This window comes from Phycodurus eques, chromosome 9 (assembly GCF_024500275.1).
Source record: "Phycodurus eques isolate BA_2022a chromosome 9, UOR_Pequ_1.1, whole genome shotgun sequence".
NCBI classification, from domain to species: domain Eukaryota; kingdom Metazoa; phylum Chordata; class Actinopteri; order Syngnathiformes; family Syngnathidae; genus Phycodurus; species Phycodurus eques.
In genome coordinates this window covers 5,352,290-5,377,720 of record NC_084533.1, presented here as the reverse complement: position 1 = coordinate 5,377,720, position 25,431 = coordinate 5,352,290, and the positions used below count along the sequence as shown (strand labels likewise).

The 25,431-nt window shown below is 40.1% G+C and overlaps 1 protein-coding gene across 2 annotated transcripts in view; it reads right to left on the bottom strand.

The window, feature by feature from the left end:
* syvn1 (synovial apoptosis inhibitor 1, synoviolin) overlaps positions 1–21,109 on the bottom strand; it is a 28,749-nt gene extending 7,640 nt beyond the window's left edge. Inside the window, exons 1-10 of one of the 2 annotated variants that reach the window (XM_061685270.1) lie at positions 20,759–21,109; positions 19,837–19,988; positions 19,646–19,738; positions 13,837–13,989; positions 9,467–9,515; positions 9,129–9,232; positions 8,904–9,030; positions 8,728–8,827; positions 2,634–2,699; positions 195–311 (exon numbers count right to left, since the gene is read on the bottom strand). In XM_061685270.1, coding sequence (XP_061541254.1) covers positions 195–311; positions 2,634–2,699; positions 8,728–8,827; positions 8,904–9,030; positions 9,129–9,232; positions 9,467–9,515; positions 13,837–13,989; positions 19,646–19,738; positions 19,837–19,968 — 941 coding nt within the window. In that variant the 5' untranslated portion in view covers positions 19,969–19,988; positions 20,759–21,109. The remainder of the gene's footprint in view (positions 1–194; positions 312–2,633; positions 2,700–8,727; positions 8,828–8,903; positions 9,031–9,128; positions 9,233–9,466; positions 9,516–13,836; positions 13,990–19,645; positions 19,739–19,836; positions 19,989–20,758) is intronic. The other variant, XM_061685271.1, reaches the window with a different exon arrangement.
* Between the last annotated feature and the right edge of the window lie 4,322 nt (positions 21,110–25,431).

The following is a 25,431-nucleotide window of genomic DNA, read 5'->3' as shown; positions in this document are numbered from 1 at the left end:
GAAGCTTTGGTTGTTTATTGCTTATCAATAACTACAGTAAAAACAATTCACAGATTAATTTATTAGGATGCTTTCTGTGCTCACCTCGGGGACATTTTAGTTTCGAGTATGTTTTTATTGACATGTTCATTTCTTAAGAAATTGCAGGTTGCATGTTTGTTTGTAGTCTACTTTTTATTTCATTCAGGTCTTACCTGGAGTGGAAAATGTGATTACAAGGTAGTTTCTTTGCTCCAGTGACCATTTCCTCCCGACAGATGATACAAACGTTGTCAGAGGCCTGCAGATCTTCAGGAGTGGCGTCAGGGTAGCTGATAATCAAACAAAGTCAAAAACAAAATTTAATTAAGTCTTCATTTTGACTTGTCCTAGCTGGAAATTAAATGATAGTGCTCCCATATGTTAGGTTAACATTTTAAATTTCAAATTAATATATAATTTGAGGATGTGAATTTATCAGTTGATCAATACCAGTTATAGCTTGTGGGAATGGGTATGCCTCCTTGGGTCCCTTGAAAGGCGCTATATTACTGTAAAATTGTATTAATTATCATTTATTCCTGGGATTTATAAAAATATAAAATTAAAAATAGTGGGTAAAAGTTAAAGTCCAGTCTCCTTTATGTTGACACAAAGAGGCATACACATGATGATCAAAGACAGCAACGCCCGGATTATGCTTGAAGATGACGTGTTTTTGTGTGCGTGTTAAGAGTGATTTCTTCTCCATGATCTGTTCGTAAAATGGTCAAGCACACAATCCTAAATGTTAAAACATGTTCAAGATAAACTGGTTGTGTTGATTTTATAATGTGCCCGCCGAAGTCATTAACCATAGTAAAAATGACAAGGAGAAGAGTTTTACTGCAACATTATATCTAGATGGGCTAACAGTTAGCCAAGCTGCTACCATTTCTTCTCCTATTTCTGTATCTTTGTATTTTACACCAGTCAGGATGTCCAGCGGCACTGTGCTGCCTCCCTCTCACAGGTGTGCTTTTGGGGTGGAGACTCCCAAGTTTAAGTGTAGAGATCATTTGTGTGGTGTGCTGTGTTTTTCATATCGACTGGACTTCACATTCATTATAAGAGCAATCAGAAAAGATACAGATGTATTTTTTCCCCCTCGTCGTGTGTGGTCTCTCACATTTTAAAATTCAGTTAAGATGTCAAAAACCATTACGGGTGTTCCAGGCTTAAGGTGACCATAAAATATTACCATCTTCCCTGTAGGCATTAAGTTGCTCGTGTCTGACTGTTAAGTTTTGAATCGAACCAGGACAATTGTGCTTGTTGAAGACATCTGGTCAGCAATAATTAAGTGTGATTCCAGACTTAACATTTTTTTTACTTAAAGTGGCACTAAGCAGATATCAGTGTTTTGTTTCTAAGTACATTAAATATGTTTGAAGATAAGTGCTGAAAACATATGAAAAGACAAAACAATATATTGCTGAATTGTTGAGATATAGCTTAAACATCTTTTTCACCATTTGAATTTTCCTGATTTTGTGGGCGGTGCTAAAACCCAGCCCCATAACGTCAATGGGCTGGTGCGTATACTTTCTAGCTTAAGTTCCCTCCCCCACTATATAAGGACAAAGTGACGTTGTTTCGTTTGGCTATGCTGCTCAGTTGTGAGTTAGCTGTGCTTAAAAAGGCCCATTTACCACTCCAGTGTGCAATTAGCAAGCTAACGATGGCCACACCCTGAAAATCTGTCTCCGCTGGATGCTTCAATTTACAGAACAGCTTGGTGATGTTTTTTAAGTTCCCAAAAAATGAGGAAATAAAAAAGTGATGGATTCACTTTTTGAAGACACGCAGATGGCAAGCTGAACAACAACACCACCACCCGATTCTGCAGTGCGCATTTTTCAACAGTTTTGTAAACTTTCACCAAAGACAACATGGCTTTGTGGGTAATTTAATACTAGTGAATCGGGCAGTGCCGACTGTCTAACTACCTGGGCTTTCTCTTACCATGCCGCTGTCGTCTGGTGCCATGTTCGGCTGTGACATTATGTCACCAACAATGAGGGTAAGTTGACAAGTTGACTTGTGTGCTTATTTTTATGATTATGGTCCACAATAACCATTCAATTTTGAAGTTGAGCCTCCTCACGTGATTTTACATTGTATAAGCTCCCTCAGTATGTTTGATTCATTTTGGCGCATCCATTCGACAGGCCCACAGTGTCAGAAAGCCGAGAGGTGGCCCTTATTAAAGCCTGATTTTATATGCTTAGCGATTTTTTATTCATTCAAATTTGGCAGGCTTGTTAACATTACTCTTCTCTGTGGTGTGTCAATTTTTTTTTGGGGTCTGTTTAGTGCCACTGTAAAATAAACTCTGTTCCGTTTTCTCAGAGAGTAGGGTTTGTTTAATGAATTGTGAACGCGATCTTGAACCACCAAACAAGCGGTCTGTATGTCTTTTCCTGGAATCACACGTGATGCGCATCATCATGTTATTCTAATGTTGTTCTACCCTTTGAAAAATGCTTCAGACTAAACTTTTGAACAGCACATAATAGCGTTCATTTCACAAATGATTTAAAGTCAAGTCATCCACAGCCTTTTACAGAGTATTTTTAAAAATATGTTATTGAGAAATGGCTGGCATTACTTACAGTGTATTCATGTTGCGGATGGCTCTCCGAGACATTATAGCATCAGTTACAGCTTTCTTAAATTGTCTGAAAAGCGAAGAAACACAAACATATGTAAAACAAGCCTAGTAAATAATGTTTAAAAAAAAGTCAGCGGTGGAAATAAACTGCATTCATACTAAAAGATGTTTGAGTATTTTTGGTTAAACTGATTTAGCTAAACGGACAACACAGAAGAACTTCCACTTTGATTCGGGGTAGTTCTACATGACTAAAAAAGGCAACTATAATAATGAACATACTGTGAAATTAATACAGTGGTGCCTTGAAAAATGAGTTTAATTTGTTCCGTCCACTTTTAACTCAAAACACTCAACGCTTCCCCACTGAAAATGAATTGAAAAGCCATAAAGCCTTTCCAGTCTCCCCCCAAAAACAACAAATTTGTAACATGTTTTTTAATAAGGAAAATAGGACTCCATAATAATGTGTTTCATAAAAACATATAGTAATAAAATTAAACGATCTAAAGAATGGCGGCTGGGTGACCAACTGGTTAGCACATCTGCCTCACATTTCTGAGGACCGGGGTTCAAATCCAGCCTCATCTGTGTGGAGTTTTCTCCGGGTACTCCGGTTTCCTCCCATATCCCAAAAACATGCATGGTAGGTTAGTTGAAGATTCCAAATTGTCCATAGGTGTGAATGTAAGTGTGAATGGTTGTTTGTTTTGATGTGCCCTGCGATTAGCTGGCGACCAGTTCAGGGTGTATCCCGCCTCTCGCTAAGAGTCAGCTGGGATAGGCTCCAGCACGCCCGTGACCCTAGTGAGGATAAGCGGTATAGAATATGGATCGATGGATATAAAGAGTTCAACTGTTTGTGCATTATGTTAAATGAATTGCAGCTCCTGGTGTGTGTAACTAATCCACTGGGATACAATAATACGTTCATGCTGACACAAATGAAGACTTTCACAACTACTGTGACTCAGTAACTCCATTCATATTTGTTGTTTTTGGCAGAGAATAAAGAATATATGACAGCGAATACTGTTATAGTCTGTATATGTCTAGCTGCACTCTTTGTGTTTAAAACATCCGTTGCTTCAGACATTTTAACACTGTAGCTGATATACGTTAGTCTGTCTATTGCGTTTCTCATTATGTATTAGCCTTAAGATCGTGGACTTAAAGGCAGTTGTGTTTCTTTTAAGTACACAACACCTAATCCTTTGTTTTATTCTTAGTCTGACAATAAACTTCAACTAGGAGTTGAATTAAAGAGCTTGAAGCCTCTTTTTTGATTAATTGTTCTCTATCTGCCAAACTGCTGCTTGTGAAGTTGAGTTGACTTTCCACCATACAGTGTCCCTATATAAAATTTTTGCTCGCACATCAAAGCAAAAATATCATCCAAAAAACTCTCACTCATAAGTCGAGTCACTTGTATCTTAATGCACCACTGTACAATGTTTACGGTCTTAATCAAAATTGAGCATTATTAAAGCAGAAAGAGTTTATCTCAAACTCCCTGTTGCACAGCAAAACTGTTCCACCACAAAGGCATACAGATCTTCCATACTGCAAGGCCATGCAGCTTAACAGGATAGTTTTAAAAAAACAAACAAATAAAATAAAAAATTAAAATACATTTAATTAAAAAGCAGAAAGGGTGGACTGTAATTGTGTATATTCTAGGGATAGAACACTTTTTGAAAACTGTCCAAATGGTTCAATTCAACTGTTTTGGCTCAGTCCACATGTGTCAGTTCAGAGCCCCCCCCCCTATTATTTGCTGACGTGTCAAAGCAGTTAGCAGCAGCACTAATGCAAGGCATAACAGCGGCTCGCATGTTCGGAAATTCAATCTGACGTGCTCACTCTACTTTGTGAGTGAGTGTGCTCACCACATTCCAACAGCGCTCTGACTTTCCGAACGGTCCGGCATGTATTTTTTAACACACCCTTTAATGCCTTTGGACCAACCAGAGTCGGTGTTGAATTCTGGGTAACATACAGTGCCACCAGAAAGTATTCACATCCCTTCACGTTTTCTACTTTTGCCATGTTGGACTTATTGTAAAGCTGATTTGAGGATAGTTTTCTTTTTTAAAAAAATTACATAAAATATCCCATAATGACAAAGTAAAAACATTTTTCAGACATTTGTTTAAATTTATAAAACATTTAAACATGCAAACATAATAGATACATACATAATAATAATACATAAGTAGTCACACCCTTTGCTATGACACTCAAACTTAAGCTCAGGTGCATGTGATTTCCACTGATCATCCTTGAGATGGTTCTACAACTTGAATGGAGTCCACCTGTGGTAAATTCAGTTGATTGAATATCATTAGGAATAACACACACCTGTCTATATAAGGTCTCATAGTTGGCGGTGCATAGCAGAGCAGAATCCAGGAATTAAGTCTAAGGAATTGTCTGCAGACCTCCGAGACTGGATTGTGTCAAGACACAATCAGTTGATTGAACATCATTTGGAATGGCACAGACCTGTCTATATAAGGTCTCATAGTTGGAGGTGCATAGCAGAGCAGAAACCAGGAATTTAGTCTAAAGAACTGTCTGCAGACATCCGAGACCGGATTGTGTGAAGACACAAATCTGGGAAAGGATACAAAATAATTTCAGCAGCATTGAAGGTCCCGAAAACCACTGTGGTCTCGATTATTCGGAAATGGAAGAAGTTAGGAACCACAAGGACCCTTCTTAGTTCTGGCCGTCCGACCAAGCTGAGTAACCGGGGAAGAAGGGCCTTGGTCAGAGAGGTGAACAAGAACCCTACGGAAGCCACTTCTCACTAAAAGGCACATGGATGCCTGCTTGGAGGTTGCCAAAAGGCACCTTAAGGATTCTCTGACCTGCAGAAACAAAATTCTCAGGTCTGATGAAACCAAAATAGAACGTTTTGGCCTGAATTGCAAGCGTCATATCTGGAGAAGAGCTACTGTTCATCACCTGGCTAACACCATCCCTACTGTGAAGCATGGTGGTGGCAGCATCATGCTGTGGGGCTGTTTTTCTACTGCAGGAACTGGGCGACTAGTCCGCATAGAGCATAAGATGACAGCTACCAAATACAGAGAAATTCTTCGAGAACTAGCTCCAGAGTGCTCTGGAACTCAGACTAGGGCGTCAATTCACCTTCCAACACGACAATAGCCCAAAGCACACACCCAAGATAAGAAAGGATTGGCTTAAGGTGCAGCCTGTGAAGGCCCTTGAGTGGCCCAGCCAGAGCCCGGGCTTGAATCCAATCAAACACCTCTGGAAAGACCTAAAAACCGATGCTGCCCATCCAACCTTACTTTGAGAGGATCTGCAGAGAAGAATGGGAGAAAGTGTCCAAAAACAGGTGTGTCAAGCTCATAGAGACATACCTGTGAAGACGAGGCTGTGATTGCTGCCAAAGGTGCTTCAACAAAATATTAAGCCAAGGGTCTGAATACTTATGTACCTATTATCTTTAAATGTTTACATTTTCAATAAATTTGCACAACTGTCTGAAAATGTTTTAATTTGTCATTATGGGATATTTTATGTAGATTTTTTAAAGAAGAAAACTATCCTCAAATCAGCTTTTGAATAAAGCTGATTAAAATGTGGAAAAAGTGAAGGGGTGTGAATACTTTCTGGTGGCACTGTAATAACAATGCCCGTTTGTAGCGTTGTCAATGAGTTGTGACATTACATAAACTACATTTCCCAACATCTCAAATTCCAGCCCAAAGAGATTAGTTTTTAGCATTTTTTGGGCTCTGGGGCAGCATTATAGGGTAGGAAAGATAAGTTTGGACATATTTACTTAATAAAAATAAAATTAATAGTGTTGAAACAAACCAACGGTAAATGCATTTGGTGAGTCCCAATTTTGTACTGAGAGAGATGTGTCAGACCTACTTGAGGAGGAGCAACTCGAGGATATGCGTTGCTATCATACAAGGCTAGCTAGCCATCCCCCTTAAAAAGTGGGAGGCTTCACAAACTGTTTTAATTCCGAAACGGTTTACTTGATTTGCATGTAAATACCATCAAATTAAAGCTAAAAGTCTGCAGTTGAAGCATACCCCGTTCGTTTCAATTAAAATCCATTGTAGTGGTATTTAGAACCAAAAAGATGAGAATAGTGTCCATGTATGAAGAGATGACGTTGATGGAGTGTAATTTATGCATGAGCTGAGGTCGCCTGTCACAATATGCTCCTGGTATAGACAGAACAACAAATATATATTTTTGATGAATAAAAATAATTTAAATAATTACGCAATAACAGACATTAATAATAATGCTTTGAAGATATACTTTCAATTTTAACGTTAACTATACAAGACAATTGATTTTCCTAAGAGCAGAGGTGGGTAGGAATGCACTACATTTACGCCGTTGCAATAACTCAAGTAACATTTTGGATAAATTGCACTTGTCAGGGTAGTTTTAATGCATCATACTTTTTACTTTTACTTGAATATTTATGTTAAAAAGAAATGGTATTTTTACTCCGCTACAATGATCGACATGCCACTTGCTTCTTTTATTTATTAATTATTGCATGCGCCATTTATTTTAAGACTTTTGTTTTTTATTTTTATAACAGCCAATCCAAAGTAACCACAGTGCTGTTTGACTCAAGTTCACCAATCAAACGACAAAAGAAAGTCACGTCAACACACAAAGTTTTCTATCGGGCTTCGCGGGCCAATCACTCATCTCAAACTTGAGAAAACATCTTGCAGTAAGTTGAAGATGTTTTTGTTTTGGCTGTGTGTGTATGGCAACATTAGCTTTATTTCATAGTCGTAACTGTAAAACATGCACCTCTGCTGTGGTGTAATCGCTCTCTCTCTATCATAAGCTCGCTATGCACACACACACACACACACACACACACACACGCGCACACACACACACACACACGCGCACGCGCACACACACACCACAGTTGAAGTGCATGTACCATAAAACAGATCTTGTAAAAAGCCTATACTCTATCAATAAATCTGGTCACCAAAAAGCTTCTTCATTCAGCCATTGCAGTTAATAACGCAAATAATGTTTCTGAGAGGCATGTGTAGGGTTTTTGAGCACTTGAAATGGTGACAGATGTGTGTGCACTCCCATTTATAACATGAATTTGAATGACATTGATTACTCCTGAACACAGCCGCATTCCATTTATAAAAGGGGTGCGCCTTTGTGCAACCTGATTTATTTTGTATATAATCTTTATTTAACCAGGTAAAAGACCAGTTGAGACGGAACATCTCTTTTGTAAAAGTGACCAGGCCAAGAAGGCAGCAAGTTAAACCCCAAGTCCAAGTCAATCACATACAAAAAATTTTCAGTGGTTTATTTTGACCTCCCCTATCAAAAAGATCCAAAAATAAATAAATTGAGTTTTACAAATTCTAGGTTCCATTAATGGTGGAAAATGTATTTACTTTGGTCTAAATTCTTTTACATCACAAAAACGTGGCATTTGAACAGGGGTGTGTAGACCTTTTATATCTACTGCAGCCTTGTTCTTGCTTTTGTAATCTCTGACCAGTGCGCCTATTGTGCTGTTTAACAAGTGGAAACAAAATAGTACAATACCATTTCTTGGAGCTGAATTTACCTTATTATTATTATTCTTTTTTTAAAATAAAGATTTTATTCATCATTTGCTATTATATAAATATGTTCATTATGTTTTAGATGATGTGATATTGTTCAGGAACATCTGAATGTACACATGCATATTTTATTTAGTTATGTTTTTATTTTATTTGACGTTCATGATCTGATTTAAACAAAAACAAATCAGAAGTTACTCAGTGCTGGAGTAGCTTTTTCACTGAGTACTTTCTTACTCTTCCTCAAGTAATTATTTTGATGACTACTTTTTACTTGAGTAATATTATTTTAAAGTAACAGTACTCATACTTGCGTACAATATTTGGCTACTCTACCCACCTCTTCCTCAGAGTAAATGTGTACCGAACGGCGCAAAAAACTGTGACCACTAAACAGAGATACGAACCGAACCGTGGATTTTGTGAACTGTTCCACCCTTAGTATATTAGAATATATGTAAGACTCCTTACCTCATAGCCAGATACATTGGCCGAATGGCAAACAGGGGGAAAGTGTGAACCTTCATCATAATAGTCATAAAGGCAATGTACAGGAGAACTTTGATGAAACCTGAAACAGAAAAATATACGACTATTATTACAATATAAATAATGACTTTTTAAGTATGCAAGAAGCACACAATTACCAGTGAAGAGCTCGGTATAGAGCATAAAGACAGCCTTGTTGTCCCAAGGATTGTCACTTTGCAAATCAACAGTGTGCAGGACGTACTTGATGAACACTGTCAATACCATGGTCAACAGGATGGCATACTGGAGTGCACATAAGAGGAAACAATTTAGGAATATGTGGCGTAAATTAGAAAGCACATCATATTTAAATGTAATTTAGTGATTCTAACGTGACAAACCTCAAAGCCAAAAACAAGTTGGACAGAGGCTCCTCGGTTGATGATACTTTGACAGGCATGGTAAACAAACAGAAAGTCCAACACTCCCAACAGCCCCATCAATGCTGGAGACCATTGGAAACCAGAATCAAATTTTCAAAATATCCATGCAACAGCAACTTGACAGTGAAATATATTAAGTATAGTGTAGGTGTGGAAAACTACACTGCTGACTTAGAGCACCTGAACATTTGCATAAAGATTTATTTCAGTGGACCAAAGAAAGAAGTGAAAATAACTAAATGAGGCCAACATAAAAATTGAAAAAGCATCTCTTGGCTCATCGTGTGTGTACTTACATAAGACTCTAAAGTGAAAAAGACAGGATATGTTTGGACTTCGTTCCATCTGAAAGAGATTGAACAGAGAGAAAATAAAAATATATACATAATTTATGAAACACGGGTAGTTCTATATTCCATTTGCTGTAAGTATTCAAGACAAGTACAATATATTTTTACCCTATTTCCTCTATTAACGGCCTCCGCTCAATTCGACAGCATGGTTCATTTGCCAGGGTGGTTGTCCAAATGAACAAAATCCACACAACAAGACCCCTCCAAAAGTATTGGAACGGCAAGGTCAATTCCTTTGTTTTTGTTGCAGACTGAAGACATTTGGGTTTCAGATCAAAAGATGAATACGAGACAAAAGTTCAGAATTCCAGGTTTTAGTTCATGGTATTTACATCTACAACCCCAATTCCAATGAAGTTGGGACTTTGTGTTAAACAAATAAAAACAGAATAAAATTTGCAAATCATGTTCAACCTATATTTAATTGAATACACTACAAAGACAAGATATTTAATGGTAAAAGTGATCAACTTGACTGTTTTTAGCAAATAATCATTAACTGAGAATTTTATGGCTGCAACATGTTCCAAAAAGCTGGGACAGGGTCATGTTTACCACTGTGTTACACCTTTTCTTTTAACAACATTCAATAAATGTTTGGGAACTGAGGACACTAATTGTTGAAGCTTTGTAGGTGGAATTCTTTCCCATTCTTGCTTGAGGTACAGCTTCAGCTGTTCAACAGCCCGGGGTCTCCGTTGTCGTATTTTACGCTTCATAATGCGCCACACATTTTCAATAGGAGACAGTTCTGGACTGCAGGCATGCCAATCTAGTACCCGTATTATTTTACTACGAAGCTACGCTGTTGTAACACGTGCAGAATGTGGTTTGGCATTGTCTTGCTGAAATAAGCAGGGGCGTCCATGAAAAAGACGATGCTTGGATGGCAGCATGTTTCTCCAAAACCTATATGTACCTTTCAGCATTAATGGTGCCTTCACAGATGTGTAAGTTACCCATGCCATGGGCACGAAGACTCGTCGGACCACAGAACACTTTTCCACTTTTCATCAGTCCATCTTAGATGAGCTCGGCCCTGAGAAGCCGGCGGCGTTTCTGGGTGTTGTTGATAAATGGCTTTTGCTTTGCATAGTAGAGTTTTAAGTTGCACTTACAGATGTAGCGGCGAACTGTATTTTGACATTGGTTTTCTGAAGTGTTCCTGATCCCATGTGGTGATATCCTTTACACATTGATGTCGGTTTTTGATGCAGTGCCGCCTGAGGGATCGAAGGTCACAGGCATTCAATGTTGGTTTTTCGGCCTTGCCTGCAGTTATTTCTCCAGATTCTCTGAACCTTTTGATATTATGGACCGTAGATGATGACATCCCTAAATTCCTTGCAATTGTACATTGAGGAACATTGACCTTAAACTGTTCTACTATTTTCTCACGCACTTGTTCACAAAGAGGTGAACATCACCCCATCTTTGCTTCTGAATGACTGAGCAATTCAGGGAAGCTCCTATTATACCCAATCATGGCACCAGCCTGTTTCCAATTAGCCTGTTCACCTGCGAGATATTCCAAACAGGTGTTTGATGAGCATTCCTCAACTTTCTCAGTATTTTTTGCCACCTGTCCCAGCCATAAAATTTTAAGTTAATGATTATTTACTAAAAACAATACAGTTTATCAGTTTGAACATTAAATATCGGTTGAACATGATTTGCAAATCACTGCATTCTGTTTTTATTTATGTCTAACACAATGTCCCAGTATGCACATGACTGGAAACAGTGAGTCCCAGGATATAGTAATCCTCCACTATATCACGGTTCTTGCTCTGCTGTCCCGCTATATTGTAGATTTTTATGACAGTTGTTACTCTATTTTTTATACTATTTGTACAACATTTTGTGTTATCTATTTTTCTCTCTCAATATACGCATTTAGTTTTTTATTAATTTTTTTTAGGACAATATTTTCCCCAACACTATCACGACAAACAATAGTATCATGTTTTTTATGCTACTGATAGTGATAGAGCATAATAATGCTAGTAAATCCTTTTGAAGAACAATTAACAAAGAATACATGAACATTGGCAATGTAATGTAGAACAATAAATAAAATATTTTAGATAAATAAAAAATAAATATAAACAAACGCAGGCTCTGTTCACAATAATTGGACTTGAACAAAGAAGAATTTGGCACAAATTAACAGATTACACACATTAATGCCTTAACAGGCAATATACTGCAATCAAGTTTCCAGTTGGTTACGAAAAAACACAAAGTATAGCAACATTAATAACAGCACTAGAAGTAAATCTAAGTAACCTGTTTTGATTCAAGATTTGTACTACTTTTCAAAAGTTTGTAGCCTCTCTTTAAACACTGCTTTGTCAACATGTTCAATGGCAACATCTCTTATAATAGTGATACTTGTATACTGTACATACAGTGGGTACGGAAAGTATTCAGACCCACTTAAATTTTTCACGCTTTGCTATATTGCAGCCATTTGCTAAAATCATTTAAGTTCATTTTTTTCCACAATGTACACACAGCACCCCATGTTGACAGAAAAAAACGGAATTGTGGAAAGATTTTGCAGATTTATTAAAAAATAAAAACTGAAATATCACACAGCCATAGGTATTCAGACCCTTTTCTGGGACACTCATATTTAAGTCAGGTGATGTCCATTTCTTGTGATCATCCTTGAGATGGTTCAACTTCATTGGAGTCCAGCTGTGTTTAATTATACTGATTGGATTTGATTAGGAAAGCCACACACCTGTCTATATAATACCTTACAGCTCACAGTGCATGTCGGAGCAAATGAGAATCATGAGGTCAAAGGAACTGCCTGAAGAGCTCAGAGACAGAATTTGTGGCAAGGCACACATCTGGTCAAGATTACAAAAATATTTCTGCTGCACAAGAAGGTTCCGAAGAGCACAGTGGCCTCCATAATCCTTAAATGGAAGACTTTGGGACGACCAGAACCTTTCCTAGAGCTGGCCATCCGGCCAAACTGAGCAATCAGGGGAGAAGCGGCTTGGTGAGAGAGGTAAAGAAGAACCCAAAGATTAGAGATGCAGTCGGGAGATGGGAGAAAGTTCTAGAAAGTCAACTATCACTGCAGCCCTCCACCAGTCGGGGCTTTATAGCAGAGTGGACAGACGGAACCCTCTCCTCAGTGCAAGACACAAGAAAGCCTGCATGGAGTTTGCTAAAAAACACGTGAAGGACTCCAAGATGGTGAGAAAGAAGATTCTCTGGTCTGATGAGACGAAGATAGAACTTTTTGGCCTCAATTCTAAGCGGTTTGTGTGGAGAAAAGCAGGCACTGCTCATCACCTGTCCAATACAGTCCCAACGGTGAAGCATGGTGGTGGCAGAATCATGCTGTGGGGGTGTTTTTCAGCTGCAGGGACTGGACGACTGGTTGCAATCGAAGGAAAGAAGAATGCGGCCAACTACAGGGATTACCTGGACGAAAATCTTCTCCAGAGTGCTCAGGACCTCAAACTGGGCCGAAGGTTCACCTTCCAATAAGACATTGAACCTAAGCATACAGCTAAAATAAAGGAGTGGCTTCAGAACAACTCCGTGACTGTTCTTGAATGGCCCAGCCAGAGCCCTGACTTAAACCCAATTGACCATCTCTGGAGAGACCTGAAAATGGCTATCCACCAACGTTCACCATCCAACCTGACAGAATTGAAGAGGATTTGCAAGGAGGAATGGCAGAGGATCCCCAAATCTAGGTATGAAAAACTTGTTGCATCATTCCCAAAAAGACTCATGGCTGTATTAGCTCAAAAGGGTGCTTCTACTAAATACTGAGCAACTTGGTTAATCAACGAAATTTCTATAGGATAATGGATTCTAAAAAGATCCAATAGTGCCAGCCCTAATGGACAGGAGACAATTCTAACCTGGTGTGTGTTTTCTAGTGGGCAGAGCAGCTGTAAGCCATGCCCACCAATCTCGTCTCATTTATTGGACACCAGGTTGACACTTGACTCTGATTAGCTCTTGAAAAATCCGTAGCCTAGAGATTGACTTATTTTTTCCTCTCGTTCCTGTTAATGTTATTTTAAATACATAAATAACAAAAACACAATTGTTTGTGTGGTATTATTTTAAGCAGACTGTTCGCTTATTCTTGTGATTTAGATCAGATCACATTTCATGACGAATTTATGAAGAAATTTAACAAATGCCAAAGAGTTCACATACTTTTTCCACCCACTATATGAGTAAATATGGTAGTTTGAAACAGAACAATGAAGAAACCTCAGCCACACTGTAGAATGTGGACAAGATAGAAAGACTTATCTGTGATCACTTACAAAATCCACTCGGTCCTCAGCCAACCAGTGGAAGCACTTAAGGAAGACCAGAAGTGTGAAGAGGGCAACAAAGCGTGGGGAGAAGTCATCCCTGAAGACAGTGAAGGCCAGGCACGTCTCGGTCACTGCGTACCACGAACGTTCAATGAGATGCTGATGGGAGAGAGTAAGGCATGTCACGTGATACATATAGTGGATACAAAATTTCTACACACCCCTGTTCAAACATCAGCTTTTTGTGATATAAAAACATGAGACCAAGATAAATCATTTCAAACCTTTTTTTTTTTTTTTAAACCATTAATATGACCTACACAGGGCTCAATAGTGTGACTAATTTGGTCACACATGCACACTAATTTCTGAATGGTGCGCCGAAGGGAGGAAAGAAAAAAAAAAAAAAAAAGAGGATACCAGATGAATGCGGCCATCCAGCTAACACAAACAAGCTGGTATGTTGAATTTGTATGAAGTCGCAACAAAAACTGAGAACACAGCATAAACCTCTAAGTGACAAAATCCATTTTTAAGAACCATCCCACCCAATTTCTCCAGCTGGGAACAAAAAACACTGTGGGACATTTCCCGTTTTACCATCAGCTTGCAACGTGACAGCGTATATGGCACACGCGCACATATATAGTATCGTAATACTCGGTGTTCTAAGGAAACTTGTAATTGCTCTTAAAAAGGCTATATTTGAATTATTATGCTAAAATATATCAGCGGCATAAAAACACAAAATCAATGATAGTGTTGTTTATTGTGATAGTTGCTGGGAAAATACACCATCCTAAAAATATCATAGTGACAGGCCAAGGTCAGTGGAAATAGCCACAGATGATAAGATGAAAAGAATGGCAACTTCTTTATGGAGAATGTTAAGTTAAGGCCTGATTCGTCCAAGTCCTAATCAACACTCTGACATGGAGCACTTTAAGCACCAACACTTTTCTGTAAGTTACCTGTGTTGTCAAACTGTGCTTCAAATAAACAAACTTGACCAGACTGTTAGTTAATCATTTATGAGTCAATACTGCCTTAAAAGATAGGCATCTATTTTTCTTCTTTAGTCTTGACCTGCTAAGAATACGGTGTTGAATGCGATGCGGTCGAAAATGTGGGTGCACCTAACTTTTATGCTGGTGCACCCCTGGGGCCACATCTAGCACAATGCAAAAAGTTAGTCTACATCCCTGCTATAACTAGTAGAACTCAAATAAACAACTGAGATAATGTGGTGATTACTGTCGCCGTTGTGTTCCATGGTATATTTATTTTTTGAGAAATTAAGTTATCGCATAATTCTGACTGATACTTTTGAACGAAGAGATTCCTCTGATGCTGTGGAGGCGCTCTGCAGACCATGTCTTATGCTGTAACATGCGGACAAAAAAAAAATATCAGGAAAAGACAACTACAACATTTTAATTTTATTTGGGGTGAATCAAAGGCATTTTAAATGGTGGGAGGTGTGGGAGGACTCCCATTTACCATGAGTTTGAATGTGATTGGTTAAATCTGAACAGGCACACTGCCAGAGATAACAGGGTGTGCACACCTGTGCAACAACATTACCGCAGTTGATGTGGATTTTTTAAATGATTTATATTGGCCTCATTTGTTAACAAAAACCTGGCATTTGAACAGGTGTTTGTAGAGTTTTTATATCTATCGTAGTTATCCACAATAACGCTTGATACAATTCCCTCCAAAAGTATTGGAACGGCCATGTCAATTCCTTTGTTTTTGTTGAATACTGAAGACATTTGGGATTCAGATCAAAAGATGAATATGAGACACAGTTCAGAACTCCAGCTTTTATTTCATGGTATTTACAACCCCAATTCCAATGAAGTTGGGACGTTGTATTAAACAAATAAAAATAGAATACAATGATTTGTAAATCATGTTCAGCCTATATTTAATTGAATACACTACAAAGACAAGATATTTAATGTCCAAAGTGATAAACTTTGTTTTTAGTAAATAATCATTAACTTAAAATTTTATGGCTGCAACACGTTCCAAAAAGGCTGGGACAGGTGGCAAAAAAGAGAAAGTTGAGGAACGCTCATCAAACACCTGTTTGGAACATCCCACAGGTGAACAGGCTAATTGGGAACAGGTAGTTGCCATGATTGGGTATAAAAGCAGCTTCCCTGAATTGCTCCGTCATTCACAAGCAAAGATGGGGCGAGATTCACCTCTTTGTGAACAAGCGCGTGAGAAAATAGTCGAACAGTTTAAGGACAATGTTCCCCAACGTACAATTGCAAGGAATTCAGGGACTTCATCATCTACAGTCCATAATATCATCAAAAGGTTCAGAGAATCTGGAGAAATCACTCCATCTAAGCAGCAAGGCCGAAAACCAACATTGAATGCACGTGACCTTCGATCCCTCAGGCGGCACTGCATCAAAAACCGACATCATTGTGTAAAGGATATCACCACATGGGCTCAGGAACACTTCAGAAAACCAATGTCAGTAAATACATTTCGGCGCTACACCCGTAAGTGCAACTTGAAACTCTACTATGCAAAGCAAAAGCCATTTATCAACAACACCCAGAAACGCCGCCGGCCCGAGCTCATCTAAGATGCACTGATGCAAAATGGAAAAGTGTTCTGTGGTCCAACAAGTCCCCATTTCAAATTGTTTTTGGAAATTGTGGACATCGTGTCCTCCGGGCCAAAGAGGAAAAGAACCATCCGGACTGTGATGGATGCAGAGTTCAAACGCCAGCATCTGTGATGGCATGGGTAACTTACACATCTGTGAAGGCACCATTAATGCTGAAAGGTACATACAGGTTTTAGGAGAAACATATGCTGCCATCCAAGCAACGTCTTTTTCATGGACGCCCCTGCTTATTTCAGCAAGACAATGCCAAACCACATTCTGCACGTGTTACAACAGCGTGGCTTCGTCGTAAAAGAGTGTGGGTACTAGACTGGCCTGCCTGCAGTCCAGACCTGTCTCCCATTGAAAATGTGTGGCGCATTATGAAGCGTAAAATACGACAACGGAGACCCCGGACTGTTGAACAGGTGAAGCTGTACATCAAGCAAGAATGGGAAATAATTCCACCTACAAAGCTTCAACAATTAGTGTCCTCAGTTCCCAAACGTTTATTGAATGTTGTTAAAAGAAAAGGTGATGTAACACAGTGGTAAACATAACCCTGTCCCAGCTTTTTTGGAACGTGTTGCAGCCATAAAATTCTAAGCTAATGATTATTTGCTAAAAACAAAGTTTATCAGTTTGAACATTAAATATCTTGTCTTTATAGTGTATTCAATTAAATATAGGTTGAACATGATTCACAAATCATTGTATTCTATTTGTATTTATGTTTAACACAACGTCCTAACTTCATTGGAATTGGGGTTGTACATCGAGATGTGTTAAACAACTCAAGACAGACCACCTTTTGTTTGAAACCACCCACTTTTCAGGTGAGCAAACCTATTGGAACAGACATGATTAAATTAACTTTTGAATAAGATTTAATATTTAGTTGCATATGCCTTACTTGCAATAACTGCATCAAGCCTGTGACCCACTGATTTCAGCAGACTGTTGCACTCTTCATTTGAAATGCTTTTCCAGGACTTTACTGTAGCCTCTTTCAGTTCTTGTTCATTTGCGGGGGCTTCTCCTTTCAGTCTCCTCTTCAGGAGGTAAAATGCATGCTCTATTGGATTAAGGTCCGGTGATTGACTTGGCCAGTCTAAGACCTTTCACTTTTTCCCCCTGATGAAGTCCTTTGTTGTTTTGGCAGTGTGTTTTGGGTCATTATCCTGTTGCACGATGAAGCTTCCCCGATTAGTTTGGATGCATTTTTCTGTAAATTGCCAGACAAAATGGTTTTGTAGACATCAGAATTCATTCTGCTGCTACCATCATGAGTTACATCATCAATTCAGACAAGTGAGACCGTTCCAGAAGCAGCCATGCAAGCCCAAGCCATGACATTACCTCTACCATGAAAGTTGGAGTTCAGAACTTTTGTCTCATATTCATCTTTTGATCAGAAACCTAAATGTCTTCAGTGTACAAAAAAACAAAGGAACTGACCTTGCCATTCCAATACTTTTTGAAGGGAATGTACATAAAACTATGTACAAACCCCAATTCTAATGAAGTTGCCAAATTGTGTAAAATGTAAATAAAACAGGATGATTTGCAAATCCTCTGAACAGGATACACTACAAAGAAAAGGTATTTTATATTCAACACTGATGAACGCACTGGGGTGTTTTTGCAAATATTCTCGTGTTTTTAATTTTAAGTCTTGAACATTCCAAAAAAGCTGGGACAGCGACAACAAAAGACTGGGAAAGGTGAGGAAAGCTAAAAAAAACCATCTGTTTAGAACATTGCACATCTGAACAGGTTAGTTGGAAACAGGCAAGTGTCATGATTGGGTATAAAAGCAGCATCCCCAAAAGGCTCAGATGTTCACAAGCAAGGATGGGGAAAGGTTCACTACTTCGTGAACAACTTCTTGGGCAAATAGTCCAACAGTTTAAGAACAATGTTTCTCAATGTACAATTGCAGGGAATGTATTAATTTCATGATCTATTGTCCATAATAACATTAAAAGATTCTGAGAATTTGGATAAATCTCTGCACGTAAGCAACAATACTGAAAACCAACATTGAATGCCCGTGACCTTCAATCCCTCAGGGGGTACAGCACTAAACATTGGCAACATTATGTAAAGGATATTGCCACGCGGGCTAATGAACACTTCAAAAAACCGTTGTCAGTTAACAGAGTTTTTTGCAACATCTAAAAATGCAACTTAAAACTCTACCATGCAAAGCGAAAGCCATATATCAACAACACCCAGAAATGCTGATGGCTTCTCTGGGCACAAGCTCATCTGAGATGGACTGATGCAAAGTGGAAAACTGTGCAGTGGTCTGACGAGTCCACATTGCAAATTATTTTTGGAAATCATGGATGTCGTGTCTTCCGGGCCAAACAGGAAAAGCAGCATCTGGATTGTTATCAGCGCAAATCTCAAAAGCCAGCATCTTTGATGGTATGGGGGTATCTTCGTGCCCATGGGATGGGTAACTTGCACATCTGTAAAGGCACCACTAATGCTAAAAAGGTACATACAGGCTTTGGAGCAACATATTCTGCCAATCAAGCAATGTCTTTTTCAGGGACATCCCTGCTTATTTCACCAAGACAATGCCAAGCCACATTGACGTGTTACAACACTGTGGCTTTATAGTAGTGGCTTTATAGTAAAAGAGTGTGAGTACTAGAATGGCCTGACCGATCTCCTATTGAAGATATGTGGCGCATTATGAAGTGCAAAACACCACAATGGAAACCCCGGGCTGCTGAGCAACGGAAGTTGTACATCAAGCGAGAATAGGAATGAATTCCACCTACAAAGCTTCAGCAAGTACTTTCCTCAGTTCCCAAACACTTTTTGAGTGTTGTTAAAAGGAAAGGTGATGTAACACAGTAGTATACATGCCCGTCTCAGATTTCTTGGAACGTGTTGCAAGGCATTAATTTCAAAATGAGTAAATATTTGTAACAACAACAAAAAAAAGTTTATCAGTTGGAACAGTAAATATCTTGTTTTTGTAGTACATGTGTAGTCCATCCATCCATTTTCTGTACCGCTTATCCTCACTAGTGTTAAATTGAATTCAATTCGATTCATTTTATTGTAGGTGGAACATGATTTGCAAATCATTGTATTGTTTTTATTTACATTTTAAACAACACCTTAACTTCATTGGAATTAGTCTGTACTTTACATCCAAACTACCTCCATTTCTGCAGCCCTTAGCTGTCCAAAAAACACTTTCCGCATGAACTTTCCCAGAAGAAACACCAATACAAAGGCCTGAATGTACAAGACCTACAGCAACACAAAAAAAAAGTGTCAGTGCTTGATGAGTTGGTGATTCTTTAAAACACCAACAAATTAACTTTAATTTTAGTTGTGTACCACCTTACCGCCATGCTGGGGCTGCTCTTGGTGAGGTAGACTACAGTTGGGTAAAACTGGTGTTTGAGGAGGTAAGCGTGCACCACCACAGCACCAGTCAATGCCAGACTGGTGACGGTCACCAAGGTTGCTCGCGCCATGCTGTACTGAACTGCAGCTTCTGTAGAGGAAGGGGAAAAGTGATCTTTTCATTTTTATTAGGATCTGACTGATTAATCGGCTGGCTGATTAATCGGCCGACATTAGCCCTTTTTTCATACTCGAGTAATATTCTAAAGGGAGGCTTGTATTACTACCAGTTATGTTCTGCTAAAATAATTATCATTTTATTCAACTTCCAGTTACTTTATATCGGACCGCACAAAGAAAATTCGTAATATACAATTTGAGCCACCAGATGCGTTTTTCAATGGTATACACACCCTAGAAACGTTTTGCCTTGGCCTGCTGATTAGCTAATGAGACTATGTAATAATCCCTTAAACTAATAAAAAATAAATATAATAATTTTACGTAATTACGAACCTTTATCACACTTTCTCCCACGTAAAACGTTATCATCATGTCCCTTTACTCATGCTTCACCTCACAGTTCTAAACAACGCTGACAAGGATAAAAGACATACATACACGACTTAATTTGACTAAAATCTGGAGTTACGGTCTTTTACTTAATTTGGCCAAGAAATTTTTCGCTCAAATTGGGTCGTCTTCAAAGCTTGCAAAAGATGAGACAGGTATACGGCTGTAAAGTAATAACGAACAAAAAGCGACGGCAAAGTATCAAACGATCAATTGTTTGGCAAGGTTAAGTTATCCCATAAAGAAGCCACGAACGGCAGGTAGTTCATTAGATGGTTAGCTAATGTCAGCTAACAGCAGCTAGCTTAGCCAGCAGCATTCCAGTTGTCAGTGTTCTTGTGAACTCACCAAACCGATGTATGCGGAAGACTTGCTCCTTATTTGCAACAAAATTGTTTTCTAAGATATGTATGTCCTCGGTAATTACTTCATTTCGAGAATTTAAAGCAGCCTTTCAATGCTATTTCAGATTCTCGCCCCTCTTGTTAGGGCGACGTGTTTATCTTTGGCTTGCTGTCTGGCAGCCACATCACATCCGGCTCGTACGGTAACACAACACAACAACTAAATTAGCGCAATTGCACTTTTACCCAAGAACAATTAGCCTCACTCGCACTCTAAACGAACTATTTACTATGTGTAACAAATGTTTGTGACCTATTTGAAAATGTTTAGGTTCTGGCTGTATTATGAGCGCTACACGTCATAGCGTTTTATAAGTATTACGGTACAGCTCAACGTGGACCAATAGGAAGTTGTCTGCCTGCCTCTTGAGCTACGTCAGTTTCATCAGGCAAATCGCCCTTCAAATACAGGACAAATGCAGTAAGTTGGCTGCTCACGCTCCACACACATAATTTAAACCAATAATAAAGTTAAAAAGACAGTGACGTAGAAATTACAACAAATACATCAATTGAGAAGATAGTAAAGCCGTAACTTAAAAATTCAGTACAAAACAAGGAACAACAAAATCCAATTACTGTGCAGTGTTCAATGTTTTAATGGCTACAAAACTGCCTCTGTTGAGAGAAGAAGCTGAAATTCTCAGTTTAGAGGGTGGCAGCCATCTTCTAGGCATCTTTCAACTAGCCTCTTGTCACTATTTGTAAAACATGGGTTCTAGGTTCAGCTGTGATTCCCCTATCCATCTACTAGCTCGTTTCCAAATTTGGTTGAGCAATTTCTTGTCTTCAAGGTTTAGGTTGCTGAACCAAGACATCAGGCTGTAATGTACATTCTAATGGCATAAATGTTTTATTTTTAAAATTGTATATGTTCAGGGTTGCTCACAGAAAGTTTTCAACATAAAAACAGGGCATTGCTAATATACATGAAGCTCGGTCACCTGGGAGGGGCTCAGAGTAGAGCTGCTGCTCCTCCACTTTGAGAGGAGCAAGATGAGGTGGCTGGGGCATTTGATTAGGATGCCTCCCGGGCGCCTACCTGGTGAGGTGTTCCGGGAACGTCCCACGTTTAGTGCATCTAAAATGTCCTTGTTTGTGATGACTAAAAGGAGACCCCGGGGACGAACCAGAACACGCTGGAGAGACTACGTCTCTCGGCTGGCCTGGGAACCCCTCGGGATCCCACCGGAAGAGCTGGATGAAGTGGCTGGGGAGAGGGAAGTATGGGCGTCCCTGCTAAAGCTACTGCCCCCGCGACCCGACCTCAGATAAGCAGTAGAAAATGGATGGATGGATGGACAATAAAAACATCATCAATCAGTTGCTTCATTACAATTAGAATGCTATTTCGCTTCGTAATGTTGTAATATTCTATAGCAGTGAGAGTGTTGCATTAAAAACAATACAAACTAGAGCTGCGAGCAACTATAATCGGGCCCTTGCACCCCAGCCCTGTAGTTCGTCGGATTAAAAAACTTTAGATAACTTTTAATGTACCATGTCTTGAGATGTTACAGACCAAGTTTGAAGGGAATCGGATGAAAGCTGTAGAAGGAGTTCGCAAAAGTATAAACCTGGAAAAAAATGCTAAAATTTTGCACTTTTTTCCTTCAGAAGGTCATAGGTCACTTCCTGTTTTAGTTACGATATCGCTCACTCTCGCTATTTTGTGCATTTGGGTGTCCTCTATATGTGTACCAATTTTCAGAGCCGTAGGCCAAACTTATCACCGAGTTGTGGTTTGATGTAGTTTAGTCATGGTTCTAAGGGGAGGGGGGGGTCTGTCGAGCTATTTTTGGGTCATCGGAATTAATTACAAATTAATTAATATTATAAAAATTTTCAACAATGCGCTAGTCAAATTTATTGAGTTTTTGTGCATGTTTAGTGCATCAAAAATGGCCCTGTTTGTGATGACTAAAATGATAATAACTAGCGCTGTGAGAAGCTATAATCGGGCCCTTGCACCCCTCCCTGTTAGGTTACTGGCAGTTTGAGATACAGGCAGGTTGGGGAATTGGCACGATGAAGTAAGGGCCCCAAATGGCCCCCGGGCTGTAATTTGGACACCACGCTGTAAGACAAGTGCAAAAGTATGACCCATGCAAATGTTGGAAAAAGGTCCGGCCACACAAAATGGGAAGCAAATGGGCCCTGGGCCGTAGGTTGGACACTACTGCTGTCAGAGAAGTGCAAAACCGTGTCAAAGCTAATATTCAGAAAATGCTGGCCGCACAAAAATGGGGAATGGCCAGCAAATGGCCCCTAGGCCATAGGTTGAGGTCCTGGCAGGTTGGTGGTCTTGGCATGATGAATTAAGGGCCACAAATGGCCCCCGGGCGGTAGTTTGGACACCACGCTGTAGGACAAGTGCAAAGGTATGGCCCATATTGAGTAAATGTGGGCCAAACAAAAATGAAGGATGCCCCGCAAATGGCCCGTCAGGCCGTCAGTTGAGGTCCTGGCAGGTTGGTGTAGTGGCATGATGAAGTAAGGGCCGCAAATGGGCAGTAGTTTGGACACCACTGCTACAGGACAAGTGCAAAAGTATGACCTATGCAAATGTTGGAAAAAGGTAAAACTTTTGCAAAAAAGGTCATTTGAACTCATAGGCCTACAACACTACTGTATTTATTGTTGGTAATTATGGTGGGACTTTTAAGTACTGTGATGGTAAATGTTGGAACAAGATACAATAATATTCAATATACTCCTCATTTTTTAATAAACTCTTAGGCCTACGACACTACTGTATCCATTGTTGAACATTATTGTGGGACTTTAAAGTACTGTGAATTGTCACAATACGAAGGTATCAGTTGTGACTGGACCCAGAAGCAAGCGGAGGCTGAGAGGTTTGTGGTGAAGGGTTTATGGAAAAGGAATTGGGAATTGGACCTTTGAGCCGTAATGGTGGGTCGTTGAGACAGGGAGCGTGCGGCAGGTGGTGGCGTGAGCAGGTGGATGGCTTGGCGGCGTGGTGGAAGAGGTCAGCAAGGCGGGGATCACGGAAGGAGCAGTGAGGATGAAGAACAGCATGGAAATCATGGCCTGGACCCTGCGCAGGTGATCCTTCACCGCGAGAACCGCCACTGCATGGTCTTGTTCCCTAAACAACAGATGTTGGAAACCATAACAGGTCGTGAACGGGGACATACCAGTGGCAGAGCTGGTGAGAGACTTGTGGGCATATTCAATCCAGGGGAGGAATGTGCTCCAGGAAGCGGGGTTGCGTGCTGCAACGCAGCGAAGGGCCGATTCCAGGGACTGATTAGCCCGGTCCGTCTGGCCGTTGGACTGAGGATGGTAACCGGAAGACAGTGATAGCTGCACCCACTGCTTCTATACTAGGGAGGAGAACTGAGGACCTCGGTCCGAGACGATGTCGATGTGAATTCCGTGGAGTTTGAAGACATGATTGAAGGAGGTTAGCGGTTTCAAAGGCACAGGGTAGCTTGGGGAGGGGTATGTAATGGACATATTTGGTATATATGATAGCAAGGATGATAGAGTTACCTTCAGAAGGGGGTAGGCCGTTAACAAAGCCAGAACAGATCAGAATCATCTTTATTTGCCAAGTATGTCCAAAAAACACACAAGGAATTTGTCTCCGGTAATTGGAGCCGCTCTACTACGACAACAGACAGTCTGTTGACAGAGAACACTTTTGAGACATAAAGACATTGAGAAAAACAGTCACTGAGCAATAAAGGGTTGCTAGTTATCTGGTAATGCCGGTACATTATTATTATTTTTTTTGACAATTGTGCAAAAGATGCAGAGTCCTCTTGCACTTAGAGCAGTTCGAATGACTAATATTACAATAGTCCGGTGCAATGACCATTGTGCAAATGGCGCCGAGACTTCACGCGAGTAGTACGATAGTCTGGGACAATGTTGATTGTGCAAATGTTGCAAATACTCATCAGTCAGTGTGCAAATGGAGCAGATGCTACTCTGGCATGAGTGGCCAACAACAGATATGCAAATAGTGCAGTGTGGCGAGACAATCCTTTCAGCAGTTTTGATTGTCCGTTGCAGTCGGAGTTTGTCCTTTTTTGTAGCAGCACCAAACCAGACTGTGATGGAAGAACACAGGACTGATTCGATGACCGCTGTGTAGAACTGCTTCAGCAGCTCCCGTGACAGGCCGTGCTTTCTCAGAAGCCGCAGGAAGTACATCCTCTGCTGGGCCTTTTTGAGGATGGAGTTGATGTTGATCGCCCACTTCAGGTCTTGAGAGACTGTAATTCCTAGGAACTTGAAGGTCTCGACGGTTGCCACAAGGCAGCTGGACAGCGTGAGGGGCAGCTGTGGCGAAGGATGCCTCCTGAAGTCCACGATCATCTCTACAGTCTTGACCGTGTTCAGCTCCAGGTTGTGTCGGCCGCACCACAGCTCCAGCCGCTCCGCTTCCTGTCGATATGCAGACTCGTCACCGTTCTTGATGAGGCCGATGACAGTGGTGTCATCTGCAAACATCAGGAGTTTTACAGACGGGTGCGTTGAGTGCAGTCGTTCGTGTAGAGAGAGAAGAGCAGCGGAGAGAGGACACAACTTTGGGGCGGCCCAGTGCTGATGCTGCGTGTGGATGAGGTGGTCTCTCCCAGCCTC